This window comes from Corvus kubaryi, unplaced genomic scaffold (genome assembly GCF_017639235.1).
Source record: "Corvus kubaryi isolate FWS band 111438036 unplaced genomic scaffold, C.kubaryi_AGA036_p1.0 37352, whole genome shotgun sequence".
NCBI lineage: Eukaryota > Metazoa > Chordata > Aves > Passeriformes > Corvidae > Corvus > Corvus kubaryi.
In genome coordinates this window covers 2027556-2054533 of record NW_024581114.1, presented here as the reverse complement: position 1 = coordinate 2054533, position 26978 = coordinate 2027556, and the positions used below count along the sequence as shown (strand labels likewise).

The 26978-nt window shown below is 49.0% G+C and overlaps 4 protein-coding genes across 9 annotated transcripts in view; 3 read left to right on the top strand and 1 right to left on the bottom strand.

The window, feature by feature from the left end:
* LOC121666500 (lysophosphatidic acid receptor 6-like) overlaps nt 1–4964 on the top strand; it is a 7757-nt gene extending 2793 nt beyond the window's left edge. For 3 of the 4 annotated variants that reach the window (XM_042032106.1, XM_042032108.1, XM_042032107.1), the window contains one exon: nt 1121–4964. In XM_042032106.1, coding sequence (XP_041888040.1) covers nt 1285–2337 — 1053 coding nt within the window. In that variant the 5' untranslated portion in view covers nt 1121–1284 and the 3' untranslated portion in view covers nt 2338–4964. The remainder of the gene's footprint in view (nt 1–1120) is intronic. The other variant, XM_042032105.1, reaches the window with a different exon arrangement.
* On the bottom strand, nt 4393–13435 carry INTS11 (integrator complex subunit 11). 3 transcript variants are annotated; one of them, XM_042032102.1, is made up of 18 exons: nt 13412–13435; nt 12725–12908; nt 12006–12103; nt 11207–11280; nt 10793–11021; nt 10603–10701; nt 10453–10487; nt 9684–9822; nt 9367–9431; nt 8914–9103; nt 8275–8358; nt 7978–8067; nt 7301–7463; nt 6946–7053; nt 6449–6510; nt 5810–5952; nt 5279–5408; nt 4393–4565 (listed from the first exon to the last, which is right to left on the bottom strand). In XM_042032102.1, the coding sequence occupies exons 2-18, from the start codon at nt 12750–12752 to the stop codon at nt 4500–4502; spliced, it is 1803 nt and encodes a 600-aa protein (XP_041888036.1). In that variant the 5' UTR covers nt 12753–12908; nt 13412–13435; the 3' UTR covers nt 4393–4499. The 3 variants fall into 3 exon arrangements, with proteins under 3 accessions (XP_041888036.1, XP_041888037.1, XP_041888038.1); XM_042032103.1 differs by lacking the exon at nt 13412–13435 and adding an exon at nt 13108–13176; XM_042032104.1 differs by lacking the exons at nt 4393–4565; nt 5279–5408; nt 5810–5952 and adding an exon at nt 6158–6303.
* Nucleotides 13266–15637, top strand: LOC121666503 (ceramide-1-phosphate transfer protein). Its single transcript, XM_042032111.1, has 2 exons — nt 13266–13437; nt 13986–15637. Exons 1-2 carry the CDS (start codon nt 13310–13312, stop codon nt 14491–14493), a joined length of 636 nt encoding a protein of 211 aa, XP_041888045.1. The 5' UTR covers nt 13266–13309; the 3' UTR covers nt 14494–15637.
* Nucleotides 15638–15941: 304 nt separating this feature from the next.
* On the top strand, nt 15942–22014 carry TAS1R3 (taste 1 receptor member 3). Its single transcript, XM_042032113.1, has 6 exons — nt 15942–17024; nt 17947–18247; nt 18806–19585; nt 19743–19946; nt 20035–20155; nt 20641–22014. The coding sequence occupies exons 1-6, from the start codon at nt 16843–16845 to the stop codon at nt 21573–21575; spliced, it is 2523 nt and encodes an 840-aa protein (XP_041888047.1). The 5' UTR covers nt 15942–16842; the 3' UTR covers nt 21576–22014.
* Nucleotides 22015–26978: the final 4964 nt, after the last annotated feature.

Below are 26978 nucleotides of genomic sequence, written 5' to 3'. Positions count from 1 at the left end.
TTTTTGTCTCTTCTCATTTTTTTCTCATGTTTTTTGTCTCTTTTCTCATTTTTTTCTCATGTTTTTTGTCTCTTTTCTCATTTTTATCTCTGGTTTTTGTCTCTTTTCTCTTTTTTTTCTCCTTTTTTTGTCTCTTTTCTCATTTTTTTCTCATGTTTTTTGGCTCTTTTCTCATTTTTTTCTCGTTTTTTGTCTCTTTTCTCATTTTTTTCTCATGTTTTTTGTCTCTTCTCATTTTTTTCTCATGTTTCTTGGCTCTTCTCATTTTTTTCTCATTTTTTTGTCTCTTCATTTTTTTCTCATTTTTTTGTCTCTTTTCTCATCTTTATCTCTGGGTTTTGTCTCTTTTCTCATTTTTTTCTCATTTTTTTGTCTCTTTTCTCATTTTTTTCTCATTTTTTGTCTCTTTTTCATTTTTTTCTCATGTTTTTTGTCTCTTTTCTCATTTTTTTCTCCTTTTTTTGTCTCTTTTCTCATTTTTTTCTCATTTTTTGGTCTCTTTTCTCATTTTTTTCTCATGTTTTTTGTCTCTTATGTTCTTATGATTTTTGTCTCTTTTCTCATGTTTCACGTATCTGGGGCAGTTCTGACTTTGTGAGATAAACAACTCTTGGCAGGAAGTGTAAATTCAGAGTTTCCTTTGGAAAGCACCCACCAGCCTTTGTTGTTTTGGTGCTTTCAGTGCCTCCGTTTTGGGGCCATTGTGCACATTTTAGGTGACTTTAATTCCTCACTGCCTGCAAGGGGCTCTGTTCAGGTGCCACAATTGGATTTATTTACTCAGATTCCTTTTCTGTCTGATGGGAGCTGCACTGTTGGGGTGCAGTTTATGGCCTGAGTGAGAGCCCTGCTTGTGCAGTGCCTCTTTCCCCTATTTCAGACACAAACCCCAGTCCTTCAGGCTGCTTTTGGAGCAGGTGAGTGGTGGTTTCCCTCTGCAGAGAAGGTTTTAGGGTGCTGAAAATCCACCCAGTGTGGACATTTCCCCTTGTCCCCTTCGCTCAGCTCCTCTGTTACCGTAGTGTTGTCACCTCAGGATGATTTTAGTGCCACTAAAGGCTCTGTCCACTGGGAAAACTCAAGTGTTTGTGGTTTAAATGGTTTATTTTTTCTTTTTTAGGGACACTGCTTCCTATGCAAAGCCCCCAAGCCTCTGACCCACAGACCTGACCAGGCTGAGCATCAGCTCTCACCCGCCTGGGATGAAATAAAACTCCAGGAGTGAGGGATGCCTTAAACTTCACCCCACGTGAAGGGAATAATTCCTGCTCTCCAGCAGGACCCATGGCAGGGATTTCCTGGCTTGAGGGAGTCTCCAATGGGACAAATTTCCCAAGTTCCAATGGGACAAATGCCAGCTCAGGAGCAGCTTTGCAGCATTCCCTGTTTGCTGTCACCTACAGCGCTGTGTTGGTGCTGGGGCTGCTGGGCAATGCCCTGGCCCTGTCCCTGCTGTCCTGCAGAGCCAAGCCCTTGTCCCACTCCTACATCCTCCTGCTGCAGCTGGCCCTGCTGGACACCCTGTTCCTTTGTGTGCTGCCCCTCCACATCCATTCCCAGCTGCGTGGGGACACCTGGGCCTTTGGGGACACGGCCTGCAGGGTCACAGGGGCTCTGTTCTGCCTCCACATCTCCCTGAGCGTCGCCTTTTTCAGCTGCCTCTGTGCAGATCTGTGGCTGGCAGTGCTGCACCCCTTCACCTCCATCCAGCTCAGGGCCACCCACTACCTGCTGCTGGCCACGGCCCTGTGGGTGGTGGCCCTTGGTGGCACTGTCCCGCTGGTCCTCCACAGCAGGGGGGTGAGGAGCAGCACAGCCTGCTTTGGCAGCTTCCCTGGGAGCTGGGCTCACCCCACAGCCCCTCACACCATCCTGGCCTTCATTTTTGGGGTGGTTGTGCCGTTTTCCATCATCCTGCTGGGCTTCCCGCTGGTGGCCAGGAGCATCTGGCAGAGCCGGCGCAGAGCTGCCAAGAGGAAGGCCCTGGGCACCATCTCCATCATCCTGGGCATCTGTGCCCTCTGCTTCCTGCCCCACCACCTCACCCAGCTGCTGCGCTTCCTGCTGGGGCTCCGGGGCATCCAGAGGGAGCCGTTCCCCAGCCTGATCCCCGAGATCCAGAGGGTGACCTCGGCCCTGGCGAGCTGCAGCTGCTGCCTCAACCCCCTCCTGTACTATTTCCACTCCTCCAGCAGGCACTGGCACTGCCCCTTCAGGCTCAGGCTCAGGTCTAAGAGGGTGTTCACCATCTGTGACCAGAATTTCGGGGACCCCTCCTGGGACTACAAACCCAGGCAGAGGCATGGAAGGAAAAACCACGGGGATGGAATCAACTGATCCACTCCAGGTACACACAGAGCTGATCTTTCCCACTATCCTTAAAAACAAACCTGGAAAACCCTTTTTTTTAAATTTTTTTCCCCCGTGTGGTGGCTGTTAAAGCAGCTGGAGATTTGATCAGGAAACTGGGACAATCCTTGGGGGAGCTGGATCCTTGGACAGGCCTCCTGGTTTTGTGTTCAGTGATGTTTTGGGCTCGTTCTGTTTAATTTTGGGGTTGGTAGAAGCCAGGGCTGTTTCCCTGGGAAGCAGCACATCCCAGGAAGGGGTGATTTGAAGGATCCAGGCAGCCCTGCTGGGCTTTTCCATGTTTTGGAGGGCTCCTGTTCCCTCCCAGGCTGCTGCCCACATTCCACAGCCAAATAGGGGCTTCTCATCCTCCCTTGGCTTCCCGAGGAATATTCCAAGGTTTCCAGCCTCGAGTGCCTGTGGATCCAAGCTGGACACTGATTAATGGAGGTTTAGAAGGGAGCAGAGATTTGATAAATCCCAGCATTTATCAGTGATGAACAAGCTCCTCTCCCCACAGGCTCGGGGAGTTCCTGCAGGAGCTGGCCCAGCTCTTTGTGCTGTGTGGTCCTCTTGAAATGTCAAAAAGTTCTTTTTTCCAGTCACATTTGGTGATAGAAACACAATTATCTGACCTTTCCTCACCCCTTTTCTTGTACTAACAGACCCCACGCGGCTTCTGAGAACTGCTGAGTTTCCATCCCCTGTGAAACTGAGACTCTGGAGAAGACTTTGTCATTTGTGGGCGATTGCTGAGGCACCAGAAAACCACAGGCCTGGCTTAAAACCTGCTTAGACGCGAGTTTACTCCAGAGGATGTGGAGTTTTGGTGCAACAGAGGCACAGGCTCAGTTCTGCTCGTTCAGACACCACCCCAAAACTTTGTAAAGGGACTCGGGGCAGCTGAGAGCAGCAGATTAACAAAAATCAGGATTTGAATTTCCAAATGCAGCCTAAAATTCACCCTGTGCCCGGGTGCTGGGTTCCCCAGGCTGTGCTGTTCCTGGACTCTGCCTGGAGCAGGATTGTTGTGGCAGAATGGTTTGGGGGATCAGTCATTGTGCCACTGGAGGATTTCTCAGTTTCTCTTCGCTCAGCAGTGGCTGCTGCAGCTTCTGCCCAGAGTCAGCCGAGTTTTGGTGCTCTTGGGGCAGGGACAGGCAGGAAAGAGGTGGGAAAGGAGCAGTGGGGGTGCAGGTTTGGGGGAAATCCCAGGGTTCTGGTGGGGGTTTGGCTCTGGGAGGCTGCTCTGATCTGCCAAAGCCACTCCCCAACCCCCCTGAGCTGTGCAGGGAGCAAACCAAGAGCTGGGATTCACTGAAATAGAGCTGAAGCTCTGCCCTGGTTGATTTTTGGGGGTGCAGCGTTGTGTTTGTTGTTGTTCTTGATTGGACACCTTTTATTAATTACTGTTAAAACACCAGCCTGGCCTCTGGCCTCTCCCTTCCTGTATTTTGCCAATATTTTTTAAACACTGGTGAGAAAATCAGCTCCAGCTTTTCTGAACTCTGGAAAATGATGATCCCTGTGTTCCTTGGGAGTGTTTGGTGAAGATCCTGGCACTGTGAGAGCCTCAGAGGGAGCATCAGCCCAAAATAATCCTTTACCTTTAGCAGAAATTGCTGGTTTTATCCCATTTATAGGCTGTGGAAAATCCTCCCAGCACTGGAGGGGGACTGGTTTTATCAGCCAAGCACAATCTTTATGCTGTGGATAAAGGTAAAAAAAATGGGTTGGAGGCTCCTTGCAGCTGTCCCTGAGGGAAGGATGGGGAATTAAAGAAGTTTTGCTGCTTGGTCATCAGCACATTGAGGCTTTTACACTTTCTATAGGCTCTGTTATGCTTTTGTACTTTGAGTTTTAGTTGTTTCAGGCAGCACTGCTGGGATTTGAAGGGAAATGAGCTGTGGGAGGAGAAAACACTGAGTAATTTTTACTTCAGTGTGTAAGCAACTCAAAAATTGTTCCTCAGATCTGTTTCAAAACAGGTTCTTGACTCCCTGGATAGGTTTGTCCAAGGGGGAAAAGGTGTCACTGCAGGAATTGGACAAACACTGGAATTCTTTTACTAAAACCAACCAGAAAAAGCATTGACAATGTAAACAAAATAAAATCTGACTCTGTGACCCCCCCCAGGCTGAGCTCTGCTCTCAGGGCGTGCTCTGGGGCAAGCCTTTCTTCAGGAGGGATGTGAGATAACTGCCCAGCTCTTCGTCCTAAAAAGATAAAGAGAAATGGGATGAGAGCCAAATCTTCCTCTTGACTGTCCCAGTTGGGGCAGTAAATTTAATTTTGGTACCTAGAAATGAACTGAGAGAGTTCCTGGACCCTGCAAGATCTAAGGTGAGCTGTGTTCAGAAATGGAAACAATCCACAAATGAATTTCTGGGTGTTCTTATAAAAGATTGGTGTGAAACTGCCATTTCTCAAAGGACCTGAGGGATTTCCTTTGAGGAAAAGCCCCATTTTTGCTTGAAATCAAGGAATAAAGAACCACTGATCTTATTGCTTGGCCCTCCAGAAGCATTTCCTTGCTGTCAAGAAAGGATTTAATAATCCAGCCACAGAAAGCAAAGATGATGGAATGACTGTGAAATAAAAGAATGTTAAGATCAGAGTTTTCTACTTGTTTTAAATCTTCCCAGTAAGAACCACAATGTGAAATACTCAGCAGTGCTCAAAACACAGAGAGAACTGAATTAACAGTGTAATTACCCCAAAAGTTGCCTGTGCTTCAGTGGGCCCTGAGAGCTCCTATAAAACCATTTCTGCTCAACCCCCCGTGGTCAGAAAACAGCAGGGACTCCCCTCATCTTCCAGGGAAGCTCCTTCAAAGCCAGAAGGAAGAAGATTCACCCCTCACAGCCACCCCCAGTGCAGGAAAGGTTTGGAATGGAAGGAATTGAGGTCAGAAATCAGGAATTCCCACCTGGTAAGTCCAGGACACGAGCAGGACTTTGGTTCCTTGATCCTCCGAGTGTGCCGTGGCCTGGATCAGGATGGACTCCACAGTGATGGAGCCATCAGGGAGATGCTGCACTGAGTAATCCTTCAGGATCCTGGAGAGAGAGGAGATGGGATTTATTGGGGGTGCTGGGTCACCCCTGGATCTTTATCCCAACCTTCAGCCTGTTCCTGTCTTGGCTGTGTCTGAGCCAGCACCCTCTGCCCCAGACAGGGAAAACAGGGCTGATCCATTGGCTTATTCTGGTGCTTGTGTTAATCATGGAGCATTTCCTACAGAAATTATTCCTGCAGAGTTCATCCCAGGCTCTACAGCTCCAATCTGAGTCCTGCTCTCCCAACGAAAGAACTCTCAGGATGCTGCACAATAGGAAAAACAACACCGAAGGTTCTGCTGTTCCCAGCTCAAAGGGGATCTGTGCTACACCAGCCTTGGGAATAAGCTCAGCTCCATCCCTGAGGGATTAAAAACCCTTCCCAGGAAAGCAGAGCTCACCCCTTGAGGTGGTTGTAGACCCTGAGCACGGTCTCGTGCTCCTTGCGCGGGTCCTGGATGTGCACGCGGCAGGTGAAGCGCAGCTGATGCTCCGCCAGCCCCAGCTCCTTCAGGGCCTGCTCGGGGGAAACCAGCCGGAAACTCTGGGGGAGAAAGGGAGAAATCCATGGAAAAACCACTCCTCTGAGCCTTGTGGAGTTGTGTTGCTGCCCTGGGGTCAGCAGGGAAGGCCGTTCCCTTTCCGTGCTGAAATATCGCTGCGTGTTTGTCACTGCAGCAAAGGGAGGGGTAACCCTGGGACAAAACATCCACCTCGACAGGAATAAATAAATATTGAACAAAATAAGGCTGCTCTCTGCAAGTTGGTTTGACTTTGAGCAGGGGAATGATGCTTAAAAATAAAGATGAGGTTGAAGAGTAAGAACTGCATCTCCTTTGTGAGAAAGCAGAGCCGCTCATTTGGGTTCCTTGTGCACCCAGAACGTGACATCACCCTGAGAGGACACAAACACACACTCTGAGAGGACACAAAACACCCTGAGAGGACACAAAAACACACTCAGAGGACACAAAACACCCAGAGAGGACACAAAACACCCTGAGAGGACGCAAGCCAAGCACAAGGACTCTTTCACTCACATTATCCTTCATGAGTAACGTGCCGTGCATGAGCTTTGGCTTCTTGGCATCTGGTAAAGGACCTAAAGCGAGGCCAGGGGGAGAAAAACACAACGTGAGGTGCTGGTTTTTCACCCAAAACTGCTGCTCTGGGACTGAGGTTGGAGCTCTGAGGTCCTGCTGAGGTTCAGACATTAAAATTTTACACTTCTCAGTTCATCAGTGGTGCTTAACCATTATCAGAAATACTGACACCTAAGAAATAATGATCCAGAGCAACTCCCTCTCTTCCCAGAGCACTTCCTGATGTGAGAATGAGATTATTTTTCTGAAATTGAGTTTATAAAAGTAATTCCAGCTTTCCCAAACCCAGCTGCTACAAGCACACACGGGTAGCAGACCAGGCACGGTGTGCACGTTGATTTTAAACGTTATTCAGTATAAATTTACAGCTTTCTGCCAACACCAACACTATAAAAAATAGCAGCAGGGAGGAAAATTGGGGTGGGAAGTGTCACCTATGGCTGTTTCCCTCTTGAGGAGGCCCAGGGAGATGTCCACAGGGATGCAGGGGTTGGTGAGGATGGTGGTGGTCTCTCCGTTGGCTGGCATGTAGCAGCTGACATCTGCAAAGGGAACAGCTCCTGTCAGCCCCCCTGGGGCAGCTGCAAATGCACGAAACAATCCTAACTCATGTCCAAGGGGCTCACTGCAATTAACTGGGCTTCATTAATGCTAATGAAGATGTTACAGGCATCAGTTCCTTGAGGGGAGCTGTAAATGCCACCCCACCTGACCGTGCTGAGGGCCAGCGGATCAAAAACGTGACTTTAAAGCTTGGAGGCCATTCCTTCCCCTCCCACGGATACCTACGGAATTCCTGCTCGATTTTCTGCTTCAGGAACTCCATTTTCTTGGCTTCCCCATGGACCAGGAGCACATTCCGGGGCTCAGCCTGGCGGATCAGCTGCATGATGCCCTTGGCATCGGCGTGGGCACTGAAGGACATGTACTCCACCTGCATCTTCACTTCCAGCTGGGGGGAGCAGAGCACAGGGCTTGGGAACTGGAAATTCCTTTGGAACACACACACACAGACCCAGATCCCTCTGGATTTCAGTGAAAGGAGGAAGGAGAAAACCTAAATTGTCTTAACAAAAAGCTTTCATAACTTAAAGGCTCACGCTGCCCCATTTCAGACAATATTTGTCACACAAAAAACCCCAAATATTTAAGGTCAGCTGGTGTTTTATTATCCAAATCTGCTGAAATAGATGTAATTTTTTACCTATTTGCCTAATGGGGCCTCACTATTAAACATTATAAAGTGCCCCTCAAAGTTTTATGGCAGAAGCAAAGGGCCCCTCACAGTTTTAGGACAGAAATTAATGCAAGGGGGAAAAAACCCAAGTCCAACTTCGCTACTGCAAAAGGGAAAAAAAACCAAGTGCAACTCCAAATCCAAAGATTTTGAGGTATTTTCAGTGTTGGATTCATCCTATTCCCACTGCAAGGACAAGAACTTGCCCCAAATGGAAAATCAAACTCACAATTTGTCTTCCTTCCATCTCCAGCTTCCTTTGCCCACTGAGGATCTTGTGGCCCACAGTGCCCTGGACGCAGTAGCCAGGCATGATCACCTGGGGAAAACCAGGAAAAATCAACAATTCCATGGGTTGGGCCTGGCAGGGCTGGTAAACATCAGAATAGTCACAAATGGAGAGCTTGGAGAGCTCAAAGAGGATTTGTGTCCTTGAATTCCAGCTCCTCAGGAAAAGCTTTCCTACAACCTCAGTCCTTAGGATTCACATTGCCATAAAACATCACCCAAAACCCCAATTTCTTACCATATTCTTCTCATTCCCTGCCCACTTCCTGAAGATTTGAAGGGACTGTCCTGCATGGAGCATTCCAGGGGTTGCAAACACCACCTGGAAGTCAAAGATGTGTCATAAATCACTACAGAAAACAAATTTTTCCATTATTTATATAAATATCCTACATCTGTGCAGAGCATCCACCAATACCCATCACCAACACTACAAAAATAGGGATTTTTGCTATTTGGTTTTCTTCCCACCCTGTCTAAAATTCCCAGGAGCTGAGATACAGTTTTAGGAAGTATTTGTGAGCATCTGATGGAAAACTCTTGAGTGGTTTTATAGTGCTACCAAATAAACCAGTCAGAATTAAAGCAGCAAGAAAAGCTTGTGTGGAAAAGAAAATCCTGGTTTGAATCAGGATCTGTAGATGATACAAACATGCAAAATTTTAATTTTCTCTGAGTGTTTTACCTTCAGTGAAATAAAAATAGAAAGAGCTTTAATATTCATAGGGATGGCCTGGCCACATGAGGTTTTTGGGTGGGATTGATAGGGTGGAGGATGCTCAGGGTGCTTTTCCCAGCAGGATTTGGGACCATTGTGGAATAAAAGAGCTGCCAGACCCCCCAACCCTGCTCTGGTCCCTCCCCAACACCCACCTACCATGGGCCCTGGGTTGTCTGCAAAGGCTCTGTCAAAGGCTTTGATGTGTTTGAACTCAAACATGTTCCTCTGCACAAAAGTTTTCCGGATTTTCTGGTTAGTCCAGGTGATGAAGAGTTTGTAGTAGTGATTGGCTTTCTCTGTCAGGCCCGTGGAAAAATAAATTGGAGCCTTCAGGTTCATCCTTTCCCTGGAAAAGAAGTGATCTGTGAGGGGCAAAGTATTTCCTGGCTCTCCATACTGGGAGTCCATAACTGGGGAGTGTCCCAAGGGGGTTTTGGTGTGTGCTTCCCTATTTTCAGGAGCTATAAATCAATATTGTAACAATGCGGGCTTTAGTGCCCTTCTCCTTGTCAGTGCAGCCAAATTCCTGCCATTCCCAATACTCATCAGACACAGGAGGAGCACAAAGGAGGACAAAAAGCAGGTGGGACATGCCCAGGCTGCACTCACCAGAAAGTCTCCAATAAAATACAAAGCTCCTGGGCACGTCCAAGGGCGAAAACCGGGATGAGAACCTGCAATGGAGGTGGAATTTAGGACTTCAGGTGGGATTTGTGAAAGCCAAACAGCATCCAATGCACTGTGGTTATTATTTCTGAACAAATCCCTCAGTTCCCTCTCACTTCCTGATGTTCTTCCAATTCCCACCAATGTGTTGGGCAGTTTGGAATGAAAGGCACAGGCACAGCTCTCCGTGCGCCCAGGGGAATTTCTGTTCTCTCCTGGATGATTTGAAACCAACAAATCCATGGAAAAGGCCACTGTACCTTCCCCCCTCGTTCCACAGTCTCGTGAACTTTCTTCAGGAAATCCCTCTCCCTGCAGCGTTTGGAGTCCCTGATGGTGGTGGCGTAGGTGGATTCACTGATCAGCAGATCAGGGCGGCATTTATCAATCCAGGCAGCTCTGAACAGAGGGAATTCAAACCAAAAAGCAAATCAGGAGATGCTTTCTGGGTAGTTTTGATCTGAAGGTCTCCACGCTGGCTGGGGAATGTCACTGTGGCCAGAGGAAACAGGAGTAAAGGCGGGCCTTGGGAATTCTGTGGCAGCTTCAGTTCATTTTAATTAATCCAGCTCAAAATTGAGATTACAGACCTTGAAAAGGAACATTTATCCAGGTTTACATGCATTAAAATATTCACCTGAATAGCAGGAATATTATAAATCTCTCATTATACCAGTGAAAATACACTGAGGGCTGAGGTTTGTGATTAATAATCTCTTAGAAAGTAAAAACGCCATGAAAAGACATTTCAAACATTGAAGTCCAATTATTATACAGCCCTAAAAATAGATTATGTGAGTATTCAGAAGATAAAATGTGAATATTCAGATTACATTAAGGTCTGTCTGGCAGGTTTAATGTAAATCTCTTCACCCTCACAATTCAGAACTGCATTTATGTTTCCAGCAAAGACATCATTAAATATTCCAAAAAATCAAAGCTGGTGAGCCCCTACTCTTAACAGCAGCTGTGCTGAAATCTTCCAGTGAGAAATACTCAAAACTCACCAAAATTCAGCTTTTTGCTTACCCCAAGTGTCTGTCTGGTGTCATGTTATAATCACCCTGAGGGGAGAAGAGAAACCCAGTGATATTTTTGAGGCAATGGAGGGATGTGTAAATATCTGGGAATATCTAGAGGTAATAAGAGGGAAATCATTCCAAATCTGGGCATACTCACAGTGTAAACCACGGACTCACACCCAACCTTGATCTGGAACATGGCAGCTCCCAGCACGTGGCCTGCATAGTAGGCCTTGATCTCCAGCTCCTCATCCACCTGCCCCAACAGCAAAACACTTCGTTAATGCCAACATTTTCAATTAAAATCAGCTTTCTTGCCTCCTGCAACACCAGAAATGCCCTTTCACCTGCACTGTCTGGTGAAGGTGCACAGCCACCACCTTCTTCATGCAGTCTTTGATCATCTGGGAGGTGAAGAAGTTGGTTTCCCCTTTCTTGTCCACGGTGATTTTCCTGTAGTCCTCCAGCAGGATGGGGCAGATGGCCTTGGTGGGGTGGGTCATGTAAATGGGGCCATCGTACCCAACCATCTCACTGAAATAGGGCAGGGCCCCACAGTGGTCCAGGTGGAAGTGGCTGCAAAAAAAAAAAACCCCACAGTGGTTGCACAGAATTCAGCTGAGGTGGCTCCCAGACCTTTTCCAGCTCTGCAGGACATGGAAAACCACCCAAAATATGAGGGACGGACTTGGAGAGTGTTTGGGATGTTAGGGACAGCACAAAAAGCATTCCCATTTCCCAGAAGGAGGGAAGTGCCTCACCTGATGATGACACAGTCCAGGAAATCTGTCAGCCTTCCGTTCTGGGTGATGTAGGAGAAGTCAGGGAAGCGCCTCTGCAGCCATGGGAAAACAGGCAACCATCAGGAATGCATCACTGATCCAAAAAACCCATGGAGTGAAGGGCCTGGAACACTGGGAATGTGCTGATCCCTCTCCAGGCAGCGCCAGCAGCTTTTGTGTGCAGGGAGAGGCACAAAGGAGGGCACAGACAGAGAACTGACCCCTCAATAAATAAATTATTTATATAAATTATTTTATCTTCCAAGTAGAACAGGTGCCCAACACATGCTGGCTCTGAGGCACAAAGCCCCAAAAGCTTTCCTGTCACAGCCCATTTGCTGCTTGAACTCTTAATCCTACAGAATATTGGTGCTTTATTCCTTTCCTGCTGGTGTCAGGGGACCCAAAACCAGGAGTGTTTCCTTCTCTCTCCCTGGAGCTTCAGATGTGTGGTGAGGATCCCACAAGGAATGAACTGCCCCAAAGCAGTCGAGCTAAGGACAGGAATCCTGCTCACAGGAAATCCAGAGAGGCCAAAAGCACCTGGAATGGAGCATTAGCAGCTGCCTTCATGGATATTTTTCCAAAGTCCACCAGCCAGGGAAAGGAGGGCAGCATTTCACACACTTGAATACTTGAGGGGATGGATGATTTTGGGCAGGAAGGGAGATTTTTCAAGGGGAAAGAGCAGCTCTGCCCTACTCCAGCTCCAGCAGTGGCTGACAGAGGTGCCCAAAGGTGCTCAGGGGATGGCTGTGTCAGGGGATGCTGCACTCACATCATCGTTGTAGCCCATGTGCATCCCACAGTCCAGCATCACGTTCTTCCCAGCGATGGACACCAGGATGCAGCTCCTGCCCACGTCCTGCCCAGCACCTGGACACCAGCAAAACACCAGCAAAACACCAGTAAAACACCAGTAAAACACCTCTGGCAACAGCTGCAGTTCTTTCAAAGGACAAGCAGAGAAAGGCCTGCACAAACTTCCTGCAACTGCAGTTTGAAGGAAGAGAAAAGAATCCTTTATCTGGCAAGGATTAGAAGTCTGTTTCTTGTGCACCTCCCCAGCTGCTCTGCTCTCATTAAGCTCTAATTAAGTCCACACCAAGCCTGAAAATTAAATAAAGCAGTTCTCCTGCTCAGCACATCCTCTGCCCCCTCAGTATGAACCCATAAAAAAAGATTAAACAAGGAAAAAAAGAGAAATATTTTCTTTCTGTGGCTCTTTAGCACTGTAGATGAATTAATGCTCTACCACAATACCACAGTGTCTTTACCACAATATCTTTACCAGAACATACCAATTAACCCTGGTTAATTAATCAAAATAGCTGTAACTGTCACTGGGAAGAGGAAGGGAGGACGGTGAGATGCTGACAGGAATCACATCAGGGCACTCTGCACACTGCCCCAGAAGTCTGGCCAAAATTATCCTGAATTCCAAATTCCACAGGTTTTCAGTGTTTGTATTTCAAGACGATTTTGGGCTGGACTTACCCAAAGGAGTGACTTTGATCTCAGGCATTTTAACACACTCCAGGTCCCAAACCCGCACAGAAAATTACTCCAAAAGTCGATCCGTGGGGGCCACAAAAAGAGAAGATTTCGCAGGTTTTACAGGGGCCATTTCAAATATTTTTCAGTGTCTGGCCGAAGACTCGGGCAGAGGCCGAACTTCTTCCTGAGAAGAGACAGAAAACACGGGTAAGATAATAAACAACTTGTGGAAAATCGGCCGTGCTTGGCTTCGATATCGACCATCACCGCTGTAAGGGGGGAAACACAAGTAGAAGCACACAAAAACACACCAAAAAAAAGCATAAAACCACATAAAAACCACATAAAAACCACATAAAACCCCCATAACCCCGCAAACTCACCCAAGCCCGGCCCGCAGCCCCTCACAGCGCCCGGCACCTCCTCCGCGCCTGCGCGGCGCCGGCGGGCCCCGCCCCTCGCGCACCCCGCGCGGATTGGCCGAGCCGCGGTGACGCACGCAAAGCGGATTGGCCAGCGGGGTGAGGGACGCGGCGCTGATTGGCCGAGCCGGGCGTGCGGGAAGGAGGAGGAAGAGGAAGGGCGATGGCGGCGGCCGCGGCCGCGGGCGCGTTCAGCCTGCGGGAGGTTCTCGAGGCCTTCCAGAGGTGCGTGACGGAGCAGCGGGAGGTGCTGCTGGAGCCCTACCTGAGCGGCTGGCGGGGGCTCATCCGGTGAGTGCCCGGGAGCGAGCGGGTGTTGCCCTTGGAGGGGGGCTGTGGGCAGAAGGATGGAGTGACAGGACAAGCAGCGATGGCTCCATAATGACGGATGGGAGATCTCCCTTAGAACGTGACTGCTATTTCTTCCTAATGTCCCATTTGCTTTAGGCCACGGCGGATCGTACATTGTTATATTATCAGGAGTTCAGAGCAGTTTCCCTAGTTTAACCCATTAAAACGAGTTGTGGCCTTTTCCAGCACCGGAGCTGACAGGAAAGACGGAGTGCGACTATTTACAGGAGCCTGGAGTGGCAGGGCAAGGAGGGGTGGATTCGAACTGGCAGAGACTAGGGTTAGACAGGATATTGGGAAGGAATTCCTGGCTGTGACGATGGGGATGGATTTCCCAGAGAAGCTGTGGCTGCCCCATCCCTGAAAGTGTCCAAGGCCAGGCTGGAGAACCCGGGATAGCGGATCCATAGCAGCGCGTGGGAGCTGCCTGCTCCTATTCCCCCATCTACCCCAAACCCTTCTGTAACCCCCTAACTCCCCTCCCGCAGGTTCCTGCAGAGCCTGGGCACCGTCTTCTCGTTCATCTCCAAGGACGCGGTGGCCAAGGTGTCGCTGCTGGAGGGGCACTGCGGGGGCCGGCAGGGACAGCAGTACGTGTCGCTGCAGTCCATGGTGCGCCACGAGCTGGCGGCGGGGCCGGCGGCGCTGCGGGCCCGCTCCGACTCCGGCTGCCGCACGGTGCTGCGGCTGCACCGCGCCCTGCGCTGGCTCCAGCTCTTCCTGGAGGGGCTGCGCTCCGGCGATTCCCGCACCTCCGTGGTCTGCACCGACGCCTACAACGCCTCGCTGGCCGCTTACCACCCCTGGGTGGTCCGCAAGGCCGCCACCGTGGCGTTCTGCGCGCTGCCCTCCCGCGACGCCTTCCTGGAGATCATGAACGTGGGCCCGCGAGAGGAGGCCGTGGCTATGCTGGGAGAGGCCATCCCCTACATCGGCGATGTTTACAGCATCACCCAGGAGCTCTTCGCACAGCACAAGCTGCTCGACCTGCCCTGACAGCGAGGGGGAGGCCACCGAGCCACGTTCCAGCAGGACCGGGATGAGCCCAGGGTGAAAATCACATTTTCACAGAAGCACAAGCCTCTGACGCTGGTTATTTCCACTTTTTCTTTCCAGCCTGGAGTTGAGGAGTTGGCCAAACTATTCAGGATGCCTCACTTTATAAGGGAAAAATGTGGACCAGTCCTTTTTTTACAGCTGTCAGTTTGTGTGTAGAGCTCTACAGTTAGAAAAAAAAAAAAATCCACATTAGGATGAGCTGCTAAGGGATTTTTTTGGTTGTTGTTGTTCCCAGCAAGGCTGGGAGGGGGGTGTTTTCCTTTTTAAGCTAAACTTCAGCAGCTTGTGTGCATTTCCAGCAATAATTCTGGCCTCGTGTGACAGCCCAGAGTTGAGCTGTGGTGTCTGAACACGTTTCTATCCCATGTGAGCTCACCTGGCCACTTTGGTTTATACAAAAATCCACCTGGGGGCTTTGCTGGAGAATATAATCCTGAGCAATGCACGTGGGAAAGGCAGCTCCTTTCCCTGTCACAGGCACCCCATCACTGCTGCTCATTCTGGGACCCCAGGAACTGAAGGAGGTGGGGGTGGATGTTGCTACCTTAAAGAGAAAGCTGGGCCTGGAGCAGGGATCCATCCAGCAGCACCTTCTCTGTGTGTCACATCCCTGCCTGTTGAATCCATGCTTTTTGCACTTGGGATGTGCAGCAGATTTTAATCTGTGCTGCACAATCCCCTTTATCCAGCCCAGGCTGCAGCCTGGAGCTGTTTGCCAGCCATGCCTCTGAGTTGTGTTCTTATGTGTTGATTTTATTTATGAATGTGTCAAATGCCTACAAAAAAACGATTTCTCTGCCTCTCTGGGGGAAAAGCCACACTTGTACTGTAAATCACTCCTTTGTGATGCTTCTGGCTTCTACTGCAAATCACTGGAAGAGCCAGAGGATGTCAAATGGGATTTCCTGAGCTTTTGGAAAGCTGGAAAAGCACCCCAGGGTTAGTCCAGGATGACAGAAACAGTCGGGGCGGTCCCACAGGGTGATTGGCTCTTTTTGGCCTGATGTAACACTGAAAAATTCAGGAAATCACTATTACCTCATGGAGCCTGGACTAACTCGACATTAAATGATGCAAATAATGTGTTTCTGAGGAGTGTCCTCTGTGGGATCACACTCTGGGGGTGTGGTGGTGGAAGGGACATGATTTACAGTGTGACCTACTCACACTTTCTTTCCTGGAAAAATCTGTTTTATTTCCCTGGAGATCAGCTGGTATTTCACCTGGGCAGTGAATGAAATGCCTTAAATTAAATTAAATAATGTGGGTCAAGGGAAAAAATGGATTTAGATCTCTTGAAGTGGTGGTATGGCAACAAGAAAAATACTTTTTCTCCCTTGTCACATTCATTCTCAACTACTCCTCGTAGGAGATAAATATTAATATTGAAGATGAACTTGCCCAAAATTCAGGATTGTGTTTAGAACTTATTTTAAGAAGTTTTACAGTTAAAGCTGACACTTACATAGTCCAGGAAAGGGAAAGTATCCTTTAAAAAATGCCAGTATGAACATACCTGGAAAACACAGCTGCAACTGGTGCTTCCCTGAAGTATTCCTGTATTTAGCTCTCTGCATCTGCTTCTCTTCCTTCAAGGAAAATATTCCAGCCTTGGAGCATCACTTTGGCAGCAAAAGATGTTTTCTGATACAGTAGAAAATGCAGGAAATTGAACTTTTCATTCAGAGCTGTCCTAAAATCCAACCCTGGACAGAAAAAATACAGCGATGGAACCTAAATGACCATGCTGTGAATTCGGGTTTAAACTGAAATTAATATCCCAGCTCAGTGTGAGGAAAAAAAACTTAGATCAGCCAGTAACAACTTCCTAAAAAAATATCAGTATAGCTGAGTGACAGCTCCCCAACCTTGTGACCTAGGAATGGCCTCTGCAGGCAAATTCGTGCCATGCCCTGAGGAAGATTTGGTTATTTCTGTGATGAGGTGACCTCAAATTAAAAAAAAAAATATAAATAAAAATGACTGACAAAAAAAATCAGAGTGGGGCACCTGAGTTTTATCACCTCTGCCAGAGGAACCCAAATTTCCACAGCTGTCACAAGGAATGTGTAAATCACTCTGGTAAAGGCAGTCAGGATGAGGGCAGTGGTTTGCACCCAAGTGCACTCAGAGTGCACCCACTAAATTAAATCGAATCCATTTTGCTAAACAAATTCCCTGCCATTCCTTTAATCCCTCCGAGCTCTATTTAAAGAGGCTTCCCAGGAAGTGCTGAGCCCAGATTCCCTGGTCTTCTTCCCTCTCCCAGATTCCTTTTCCCCCAAAATGCTGGTGCCAGAGCTTTGGCTGTGCCTGAGCTTTGGCTGTGCTGCCTCCCTGAGCCCCTCGTGCCTGTCAGCTCAGTTCCACAGGCCGGGGGATTTTATCCTGGGGGGGCTTTTCCCCTTTGGGAAGGACACAGTGAACCTGACAGCTCGCTCCCAGCCCACCCTGCCGCTGTGTGAGAGGTGAGAGCCGTGCTGGGGTCAGCAGGGAGGGGGAGAAATGGAAAATGAAGTGGTTCTGGTGGTGGTGGGACGGGACAGAGAAGAGCTTTGAGGGGTGGAGCACTGGGACATCAAGTGGTCCCAAAATGGAAATGTTTTTGTGTTTTCTTGATGCTGTCAAACTTCAACCCCATTTTGATGAAAGCTTTTAGCAGCAGTGGTTTCCTCAGAGCTTGAAATTGTTATTTTTGGTTCCACACCCTGCTCCCCACGGGGAGATCCCAGTTTGGGATGGTGCTGTTGCCTTTTAGGGGGTAAAAGGACGCTCAGCACCAGGCACAGGGCAAAGCAGGAGACAAAATCGGGTGGTTTGCAGCTCTGCCAGGGTGTGAGCAGCATTTCCTCCTCAGTTGCACCCGGCTGGTTCCCACCACCACATCAGCACCTACCTGCAGCTCTTTGTGAGGAAAGTGAAAGGCCAGGCTTGTGTCCCTCCTCCTGCTCTGGCAGCAGCAAAGCAGGGTCCAAAATCCTTCCATCTTCACAGCCCCTGGGGCAGGGAATGTGCTCAGTGTGCTGACATAGACAGAGGAGGAAAATCCCAGGAAAAATCCCACCTCTCTCCTTGAATTAGCACTCTGGGAATCGCTGGTTCATGGGTGAAGGACACAAAGTCTTGACCCTCACAGCTAAACTGGTCTCTACCTCTGTTCCCTCTCCTGGGAAGCTCCAAGGATTTATTTGCTGGCAGAAAGGATTAATTGGAAAGGTGCTCACACTCAGAGTAGAAAACTCACAAGTGGGTCCAGGGATGCTCTGCTGACAGTGCCAGGAATGTCCTGCTCGGCCACAAGGATGCCAAGATGTCCAAGAAGGTGAGATGAGCTGATCCCTTTGTGACAGCACTGCCAGCCCACACAATTCCCACCTCCTCTTCCCTCAGGTTATTCACGGACGGGCTGATCTGGGCTCTGGGGATGAGGTTTGCCATCGATCAGATCAACAATTCCAGCTCCCTGCTCCCGGGAATAACGCTGGGATATGACATGTATGACACATGCTTCGAGGCCCTGGTGGCCCTGCAGCCCAGCCTGCTGTTCCTGACCCGGAATGGCACCACAGGGATCGGGGTTCTCTGCAACTACACCGAGTACCAGCCCCGCGTCACCGCCGTCATCGGGCCCCACAAGTCAGATCTCTGCCTGGTGACAGCCAAGCTCTTCAGCTCCTTCTTGATCCCACAGGTAAAGAAGCTCTCTGGAGAAGCAGGAATTCTCCCTCTTGGTGGTTAAAGCACAGATTGCAGTCTCTCCTCTGCCACAGGTTTCCGGAGTGGTTTGGGTGGGTCATCGAACTGCCCTCCTGGACACACTCGAGTGTTTAATTTCCCTGAGAGAACAGAGCTCAGACCACTCTGATCCATGTAAAATGGGAATAACAGAGCTCCTGGAGGATCCCCGTGACAATCCATCTGTGATTAAACACTCCGTTACCACAACAGAGAGCTCAAATGATCAGGGAGGTTTACCCCCGGGCTAAGAAATATCAGAGTCTTGGGTGTATCGTTACACAGTCGTTAATTATCACTTCATTAGTGAAAAGGGACATAAAGGAGACAATTCATGGCTGTCTTGGTGAATGCAGCCACGACGGACCCACCCCTTGGGATGAGTTTTTACCACCATCCCATCCATTTTTGCAAATTCAATGCACTAAAACTAAAGAAAAAAAAACCGGGTGAGTGACCTGGACTGTGGCCACTTCCCTCTTTCCCTCACTTCCTCTCTGTTCCACACACACAGGTCAGCTATGGGGCCAGCAGCGACACCCTCAGCAACACGGAGCTGTACCCGTCCTTCTACCGCACCGTTCCCAGCGACAAGAACCTGGTGGAAGCCGTGGTGCTGCTCCTCAACCAGTTTGGCTGGAACTGGATCGCCACCATTGGCAGCGATGATGAGTACGGCCAAAGGGCCCAGGCTCTCTTCCTGAGCATGGTTGGCAACAACAACGTCTGCATCGCCTTCGAGGGGCTCATCCCCACAGACCTGGCCGAGCCCAACGCCAAAAAGCAGCTGGAAGACACAATTAAATCAATTAACAGCACCAAAGTCAACGTCATTGTGCTGTTTGCCTTCAGCCTGCCAGCCCAGGCCCTGCTGGAGCACAGCATCAGGATGGGACTGGGCAAGAAGGTCTGGATTGGCACGGAAGCCTGGATGCTGTCTGACATCGCTGCCTCCATCCCGAGCATCCAGAGCATCGGGACAGTGTTGGGCTTTGTCATGAGAACAGAGACAGTCCCTGGCTTCCAGGAGTACGTGGCTGAGCTCTTCAGCTCTGTTGAGCAGGAGGAGTTCTGCAGGGAGTCCAGGGAGCTCAGTCGCCTCATGAACGCCGAGGTGCTGGACACGCACTGCCGGCAGTGCGGCCACGTCACCCTTGGGGACATCAGCCCCATGCTCAGGGTGACCACGGTGCAGCCGGTGCACGTGGCCGTGTACGGCGTGGCCCACGCCCTGCACAGAGCCCTGGGCTGCACCCCCAAAGCCTGTCCCAGAACATCCATCAGGTCCTGGCAGGTGAGGAAAGATCTGAGGGGCAAACAGCTGGTTTTTGTCACATCACAGCCAGATTGTCCCAATCTCAGCCCTCTTAAGGGACAACTGATTCCAGCTTGCAGAATTATCCTCCAAACAAGAACGACTGTACCCAAATCAATTTTCATTTCCTCCCCAGCTGCTGCACTTCATGAACACCCTCCCGTTCGAGGTAAACGGCCAGAGCTTCAGGTTTGACCAATCCCACAGCACAAACACTGGATACAAACTCATCTTCTGGGCCTGGAGGAATGGCACCCTGACCTACCTGCCTGTGGGGGACTATGACCAATCCCTGTACGTCCGAAAGTCCCAGATCCAGTTCCACACTGCAGATCAGAAGGTAAACATGGCACAATTCATTCTGATTTGTTGGGAGATTACAATTCTCCTGAAAGTGCCTGGCTGATGCTCATTCCTGCCTTTGCCAGGAGCCCACATCTGAGTGCTTCAGGCGCTGCCAGCCAGGACAATTCAGACGAATAAAAGGATTCAACCTTTGCTGCTATGACTGCACAGACTGTCCAAAAAACACCTTCTGGAGCAGCACAGGTGAGGTCTGGGGAATTTAAGGGCTTTAACTGGATTAGTCTATCTACTGGTTGAGGTAATGATGAGCTGGGAGCTGTGCTCCATGAGCATTGCCAGGTGTTCCCCTCCCTGTTCTGATCTTCACTGGGGACCTGCCCCTGTTGGGCTCAGAGGGAGAGAATGAGGACAACATCTCCAGAGGTAGGAGAGGGGGGTATGATGGAATTCTGGGGGCATAGGTAGAAGAGAGGCATAGGATAAAATTCTGGGATTGCTGGGGAAGGGAAACAGTGGCAGGAAATACAAGGATCCTTCAGGGAGGAGGGTGGAAAAGGAGAGGGTGAACTATCCCAGGGTTTGGAGATCCAACACGCCTTGGAGGGAGGGAAACAGGCAAAACACCACCCAAACCACCACCTAATCCCCGTCTGTGCTCCACCCCCGGGGCCTGCCAGGGGTGGCAAGTCCCCAGGGGCTGCAGGGTGGTCACCAGGCTCTCTTTGCAGACAGCACCAGCTGCTCCCCGTGCCCGCAGCACCAGTGGGCCCCTGCCCGCAGCACGCGGTGCCACGACCGCAGCGAGAGGTTCCTGTTCTGGGACGAGCCCCTGGCCGTGGCCTTGGTGACCCTGACGGCCCTCAGCACGGCCCTGAGCTGTGGGACAGCGCTGCTCTTCCTGAAGCACAGGCACACCCCGCTGGTGCAGGTGTCTGGGGGTGGCAGGAGCCTCTTTGCCCTGCTCTCGCTGCTGCTGCTGAGCCTCAGCTGCTGCCTGTACGTGGGCAAGCCCAGTGACGGGCTGTGCACGGCGCAGCAGCTCTCCTACGCCCTGTGCCTCAATGGCTGCTTCTCCACCTTCGTTCCCAAGGCCCTGGAGATCGCCCTGGTGACAGAGTTCCCCCGCTGTGCCCCCAGGCTCCTGCGCTGGGTGACCCACAGCAGGGCCTGGCTGCTGGTGGCCGCGTCCCTCCTCACCGAGGGCTTGCTCTGCCTCTGCCACCTCCAGCTGGGCCCCGATTTCCTGGTGGCTGACTACCAGTCCCTGCCCAGCGAGGTGCTGCTGGTGTGTGGCACCAAGTCCTGGGCTGCCTTTGCCCTCCTGCATGGCTACAACAGCTGCCTGGCCTTCGCCTGCTTCCTGTGCACCTTCATGGTGCAAACCCCCAGCCAGAGGTACAACGTGGCCAGGGGCATCACCTTTGCCACCCTCATCTATTTCATCATCTGGATCTTTTTCATCGTGATTTTTGCCACGCTGAGGACGGTCCTCAGGGCTGTCACTCAGATTTGCACCATCCTGGCCACCACTCTGGGGATCTTGGTGAGCTACTTCATCCCCAAGTGCTACATCATGGTGTTTAGGCCTGATCTGAACACAGGGGATTATTTCCAGAACCTCACTGACGAGGAGCCAAAGGAGGACTCGGTGAACAGACAATAAACCACATCCTCTGTCGCCTGCTCCTCAGCAGAAGCTGTTTTTAAGGAGATAATCCTGTTTCTGAGCACCCTCTGGCCCCAGGCACAATCACCACATGAACTGAGCTGTGAAAGCACAGGGCTCTGCTCAGCAGCTGGAGTCCAGAAGAGCAGCCTCCATCCTCTCTGGAAACACCTTTCAGCCCCCAAAAGGAGCCAAAAATAGGCTCAGTTAATGAAACAACCTCCAGAAATTGTATTTTACATCAATCTCTTGAGTCTGGCAATGTCAGCCAGAAGCCTCACCCACACCATTTCCCTGTAAACACTCCTGATAATTTCCCTTTCTTATTTAACCAGGTAACAGCTCCAGAGATACATCCACGAATCCTTTCCCAAGCCTTGTAAGAATTTTCAAATCTATCCAATAAAAGAGAAGTAAAAAGAACATTCTGACAGGTCACAGCAGTTGTGTGTGTGAGATAAAGGGGGCATTACCCATTCAAATCCCTGTTCACTCGATTTGTGTTCCATGGAAATCAGGGAAGGACACATGGAAATGAGCAGTGTGCAAATCCCACTCTCCAAAGGCACAGCAGGAGGTTCCTCCATCCCAAAAAAAACCAGGCAAAGGTCACCAAAAGCTTCACACTGCTGCCAAACAGTACCAAGTAAATATCCACTCACATCACCAAGATCTTTTCTTTTCCCCACTCATGTTCACAAGTAACTATTCTGCTCTTTTGTTCCTTAAAAGTTTTTCCATTTCTGCTCTTTTATTCCCTAAATTAAAAATTTCCCATCTCTCCACTGTGTGTTACTGGAATTTAATCAGTCCAGCTCAACTGAAGAATTTGCAAATTCATTTTCATTCTTAAAAAAAAAATAAAGAACCTCTTGGCACGCTGCAGAGTTACTTGTGCCAGATTTTTGTGATCACCTGCATGCAAAATTATTCCTCAGTGTGATTAAAAAAACCAAAACTCTGACCTGGAGCCTGGAGTCCTTGTTCCTGGAGCCTGCAGGAAATCTTCACAACCATGTTGGTGCACCTGACTCTCAGTATTCCTTGCTCCAGGGCTGTGGTTGCAGAGCAGAGAAGCATTAAACAACTTTTGATCATCATTCCAGAAATGGGGAAGGGAAAAAAATCTGATTTAACTCCACCAGGCCCTGCAGGAAAAGGTTGTCCAAAATTATGATAATATTCACCTGAATTCTGATAATTTAATATCCACCTAAATAGGAAATGCTGGGATTTATGGCATTTAAACAATGCTTGAATCTCCCTTTGCTGTTTGATTTTTATCAGCTGGGATCAGGGAATCTGCTTCACCAAGCTCTGCTTTTTCTTTTTCTTTAGGCTGGAAAATTAGAATTATTTAGGCTGGAAAAGACCTTTAAATCTTGAGTCCAGCTGAGCCCCTCAGACCCCACAGGGAGCCTGGGTGCCCTGACAAACACAAGGCTCACCAGAGCGTGTCCCAGTGATCCTTGTTTCTGCTGGAGAGTCCAAAAATAGGGAATATTTATGTGGAACAGCTAAACAAACTGAGGGGTTTTCCCAGCACATTCATCTCCTGGGGCTGCAGCAGGAAAACTCTGGATATTAGAGCTCTCACAGAACCCCCCTGTACCTGAATAATCACCAACAAACTTCAGTGGCAGGGGAAAAATAAGATTTAACCAGTATTTCCTCCACCTTGATTAAAGGATAATGCAATACTGCAAAGAACTGAACACGTACGCTGTGGTTATCACATAAAATTAAAAGCTTTTTAGTGTTTAAAATAGCATTTACACATAAGCAGCTATATATTAACTATACAGACACTTGGGTTTTAATACAATATCTACAAAAAAGAATTCAATTATGCAATAGACATTTAACAGGAACAGTGCAGTCCATGCTAATAAGAGGTCACTCTTTGAGTAGAACCAATTCTAGGATAGGTGATAGTCTGGGTTTTTCATTATTTAAAATCATGTAACTTTGTTCCTCTACTGTACATAAAATTCTTTACATGTATTTCTAATCACTGATTAGAATTAATAATTTTAAGTCAATCTTATTACAATCCAGTTAAATGCAAAACAAACAAACAAACAAAAAAACCCCAAAACAATTACATCAACCCATGAGCTGTCAAGTCTCAGGAGGGGACTGCCCATTTTGGAGAGAACAAAAATCATAGCAAAAGTCAACGTCTGTGCATCATTGCTTGCCATCCAATAAAACCTTTGGATAAAGTGTCCAGGGGACTGTTTCCTTGGAAAAGCAGATCCATTAACAGGAGGTAAAAGACACCAGCATGCTTTTAAGACTATTTGCTAAAAGAATTTACTCCTCAGAGTTAAAATACTGGGTGGAGACGCTACCCCTGCAGATCCTGCCTCCTGTGGGTGGAAGATGTCATCCCAAAGTGTTTCCTCACCCTTTTCCATGATCCTCCAGACATCCCCGCTGCTGGATCTGAGGCAGGGATGTGTGAGCATTGAGCTCAGCTGCAGAGCACAGAATAAAAATGCCAAATTACTTCAGGCTCCTGTTGTGAGGGCATTTCCATGCCCTGCACAGCAAACCTCTCCCTGGAGCCACAGCACTCCAGGGCCATTAAACCAAAACTAAATTTCAGGCCCTGGTAGGAGAGAAACAGGTGGGCCTGCAGCACTCCAGCCCCCAAGTTTCCTTCCACCTGGCACAAATGCCTCTGTGAGCAGCTCCACTGGCACCAGTGGCACGTGTTCCTGCAGGGAATGCTGTGCCCAACAGGAGAAAGCGGCACAGGGAGCTCCCGGGGCCCCCTGGTTGGAAAGACACATGCACATGCACTGAAAGGATAGGATCTGGGAAATCTCCTGCCTCTGTTCCCTTGTGGAAATGGAGATCTGGCCAACATTCAGGCCCAACCTTGCACTGCCTCAGCCCAGCCTCTCCACGGTGGGGAAATGCAGGATTTTGGGTTGCTGTTCAATATTGCACTGTTCAAGAGGGGCACTGCTCCCTCCTACTCTCTCTGGAAACAGCAGGATCCAGCTGGAACAACACCCAGAGCATCCTTTAGCTGCAGTGGGTGAAGCTCCTCCAGCCTGATTTCCTCAGCAAACGCTTTCCCACGTGTTATGGATCCCCAGCCTCGCTCCAGAGTGACCCATGAGCACACACATTTAGAACACAGCCATTTTTCAACATAGCAGCAAAGACCAGCAAGACACAGAACAGTTTCTGCCAACAGCAAAACCACGAGACAAAACAAAACCCCCAGCAGGTGTGTAAACTGCAACTCTTGGAAAAGACACGAGGAAATTAAACACGGGTGAAAGCTCAGCCCCCAGCTTTAATCCCTTTTGGAAATACTAAAAGGAGACTTTTTTTTCCTCCAGCCCTCTGAGTTCTGCCTTAAACAGGGCCAGAGAAATCATAATTTATAAGAGGCCAGAAAAGTTTCAATTAATTTCAAAGTAGAACCACTAGTGATTGTCAGTAAAGTCACAGACTCCTCAACGCTGTCTCCTGGAGACAGAGCAGAACTCCACCATTATTTTACCCTGATTTGCTTCGTTGCTTGAAGTGTCAATCTTTCAGAATAATTTACCAAGTCAAGTTTGCATCTTGTGCAGCTGGGAGGAGGAGGAGGGAAGGAAAAGAAAGGTCCTGTTGTACAGGACTTTAGGCAGGGCCACTTTTTTTGAGGAGCCATCCATGGATGGTAATGAAAGCTCTGCTTTCAGAAACCCTGGGCAGCTTTTTTGGGGGAGGTTTTTGTAAAGAAAATCAATTTAGAAGCCCAGAAATGGGCTGAGTGACACAGCTTCCCAAATGCCTGGCTCCCTGTGGAAGGAGAAATTGAGTCTCCCATCAACACAAACACCTGGAATCTCTGACAGAGGGAGGTGTTTGCACAGAGGTGGGAAAAGGAGAAGTGAAAGACCAGAATGAAATGGACAGTTAGGAGAGTCAGTTTTCAGGGTGATAAATGAACTGTGTGTGTACAGAGAGAAAGATGTTCTCTTTTCACATCCACCTTGGATATTTACCCAAAAAGCATGGAACAGACCAAAAAGAAGCTTCTCACCAGCGAAATGCTTATTTACAGTCAAGACTGATTTTAAAGCACCTGTCCTAAATCCTGCCAGCAGCAGGGATCTCAGAGAAGAGGATTTAACCAAGGGATGGCCCCATGATCAAATGCCACTGAGTGGCTGCAGCTCGTGTCCCATTAAATGAGCCACTGTGGCAGAGGGTGGCTGTGCTCACCATACCTTAAAAAAGCTTCTTAAATATCACCGAAGGTTCCTGAATTTACTTTCCAGAGCCTGAGAGCAGAAAATACCCAGAAATTAAATCTTGGGGATATTCAACAGCAGCTGCTTCAGGCAGAGCTCCTCAGCAGGGTGGGTCTCACTTGGTGCCAGGGGTAAGGATTTCTTTTTGTACCATTTCTGATCTGTTCTCAGACACCCTCACAGCTCCCTGCCCACAGCCAGCCCTGCCTGTGCTCAGAAACGTTCCTGGGGGAATCAGACATCTCCAGGTCTCTGCTTGAACAAATAAAGAGAAAGGTTCTGCTCAGAAAGGAAGAAAGGAACAGAGTGAAGAGCCACGTCCCAGTGGGAGCCAGGATTTCCCAGTGTCTCTGCTGGAATGGGATAAACAGCCCCTTCAAAAGGGAAAAGCTGACAGAATTGCAGCAATTGTCCTGTTTCTGTGGGAGTAACTCCTCCAACCTGCAAGCAAGTGCACATTCAGAGGGAACAGCCACACCTGTCAGCAGGGATGTGACTGAAATGCCCAGGAGCCGACTGCAGCTGGGAAATCACTGCTGGGAAATAAGGAAATAATTGAAGGAAATAACTTTACAAGTTCTGCACAATGAACACATACAGTAGCAAGACTCCAGCACTCCTTTGATAGAATATCTTTAAAAAAAAAAAACCCTCCAAGAACCCAAGAAAGATTGATTTATACTCCCTACTCAGCAGAAGGTAGCCACAGCTTTGTTTTCCTCTAGGAATTGCTTGGATCCTGCTCCTTTCCAAGCACTTGTGGGTGCCATGTCTGCTTAGAGCTATGGATGCATCCAAGAAACAGCATTCCAAGGCAGTATCCCAGATACCAGCCAGCAGTCGTTTTGTCCTTGCAAGAGAAAAAGCAGGGAAAAATAAAAGTGCTCCTATGCATTGTCAGGAATTTAGAAGTCATGTGAAACAACAGTCCTCCAATCGGCCCAAAAAGAGACAGTAATTCCATTGAAGTAGGTGCCACAATGACCAAAGCTCATTAAGATGTGAATATACACCAGCCATTCACAATCCAAAACAAGATGGGGAAGGGGGGAAAAAAATAAAGATAAAGAAAAGATGCCATCGATTTGCAGATATTTAACAATCCCAGGAGATTTTGTTGTTGTTGTTCATTTTTTTG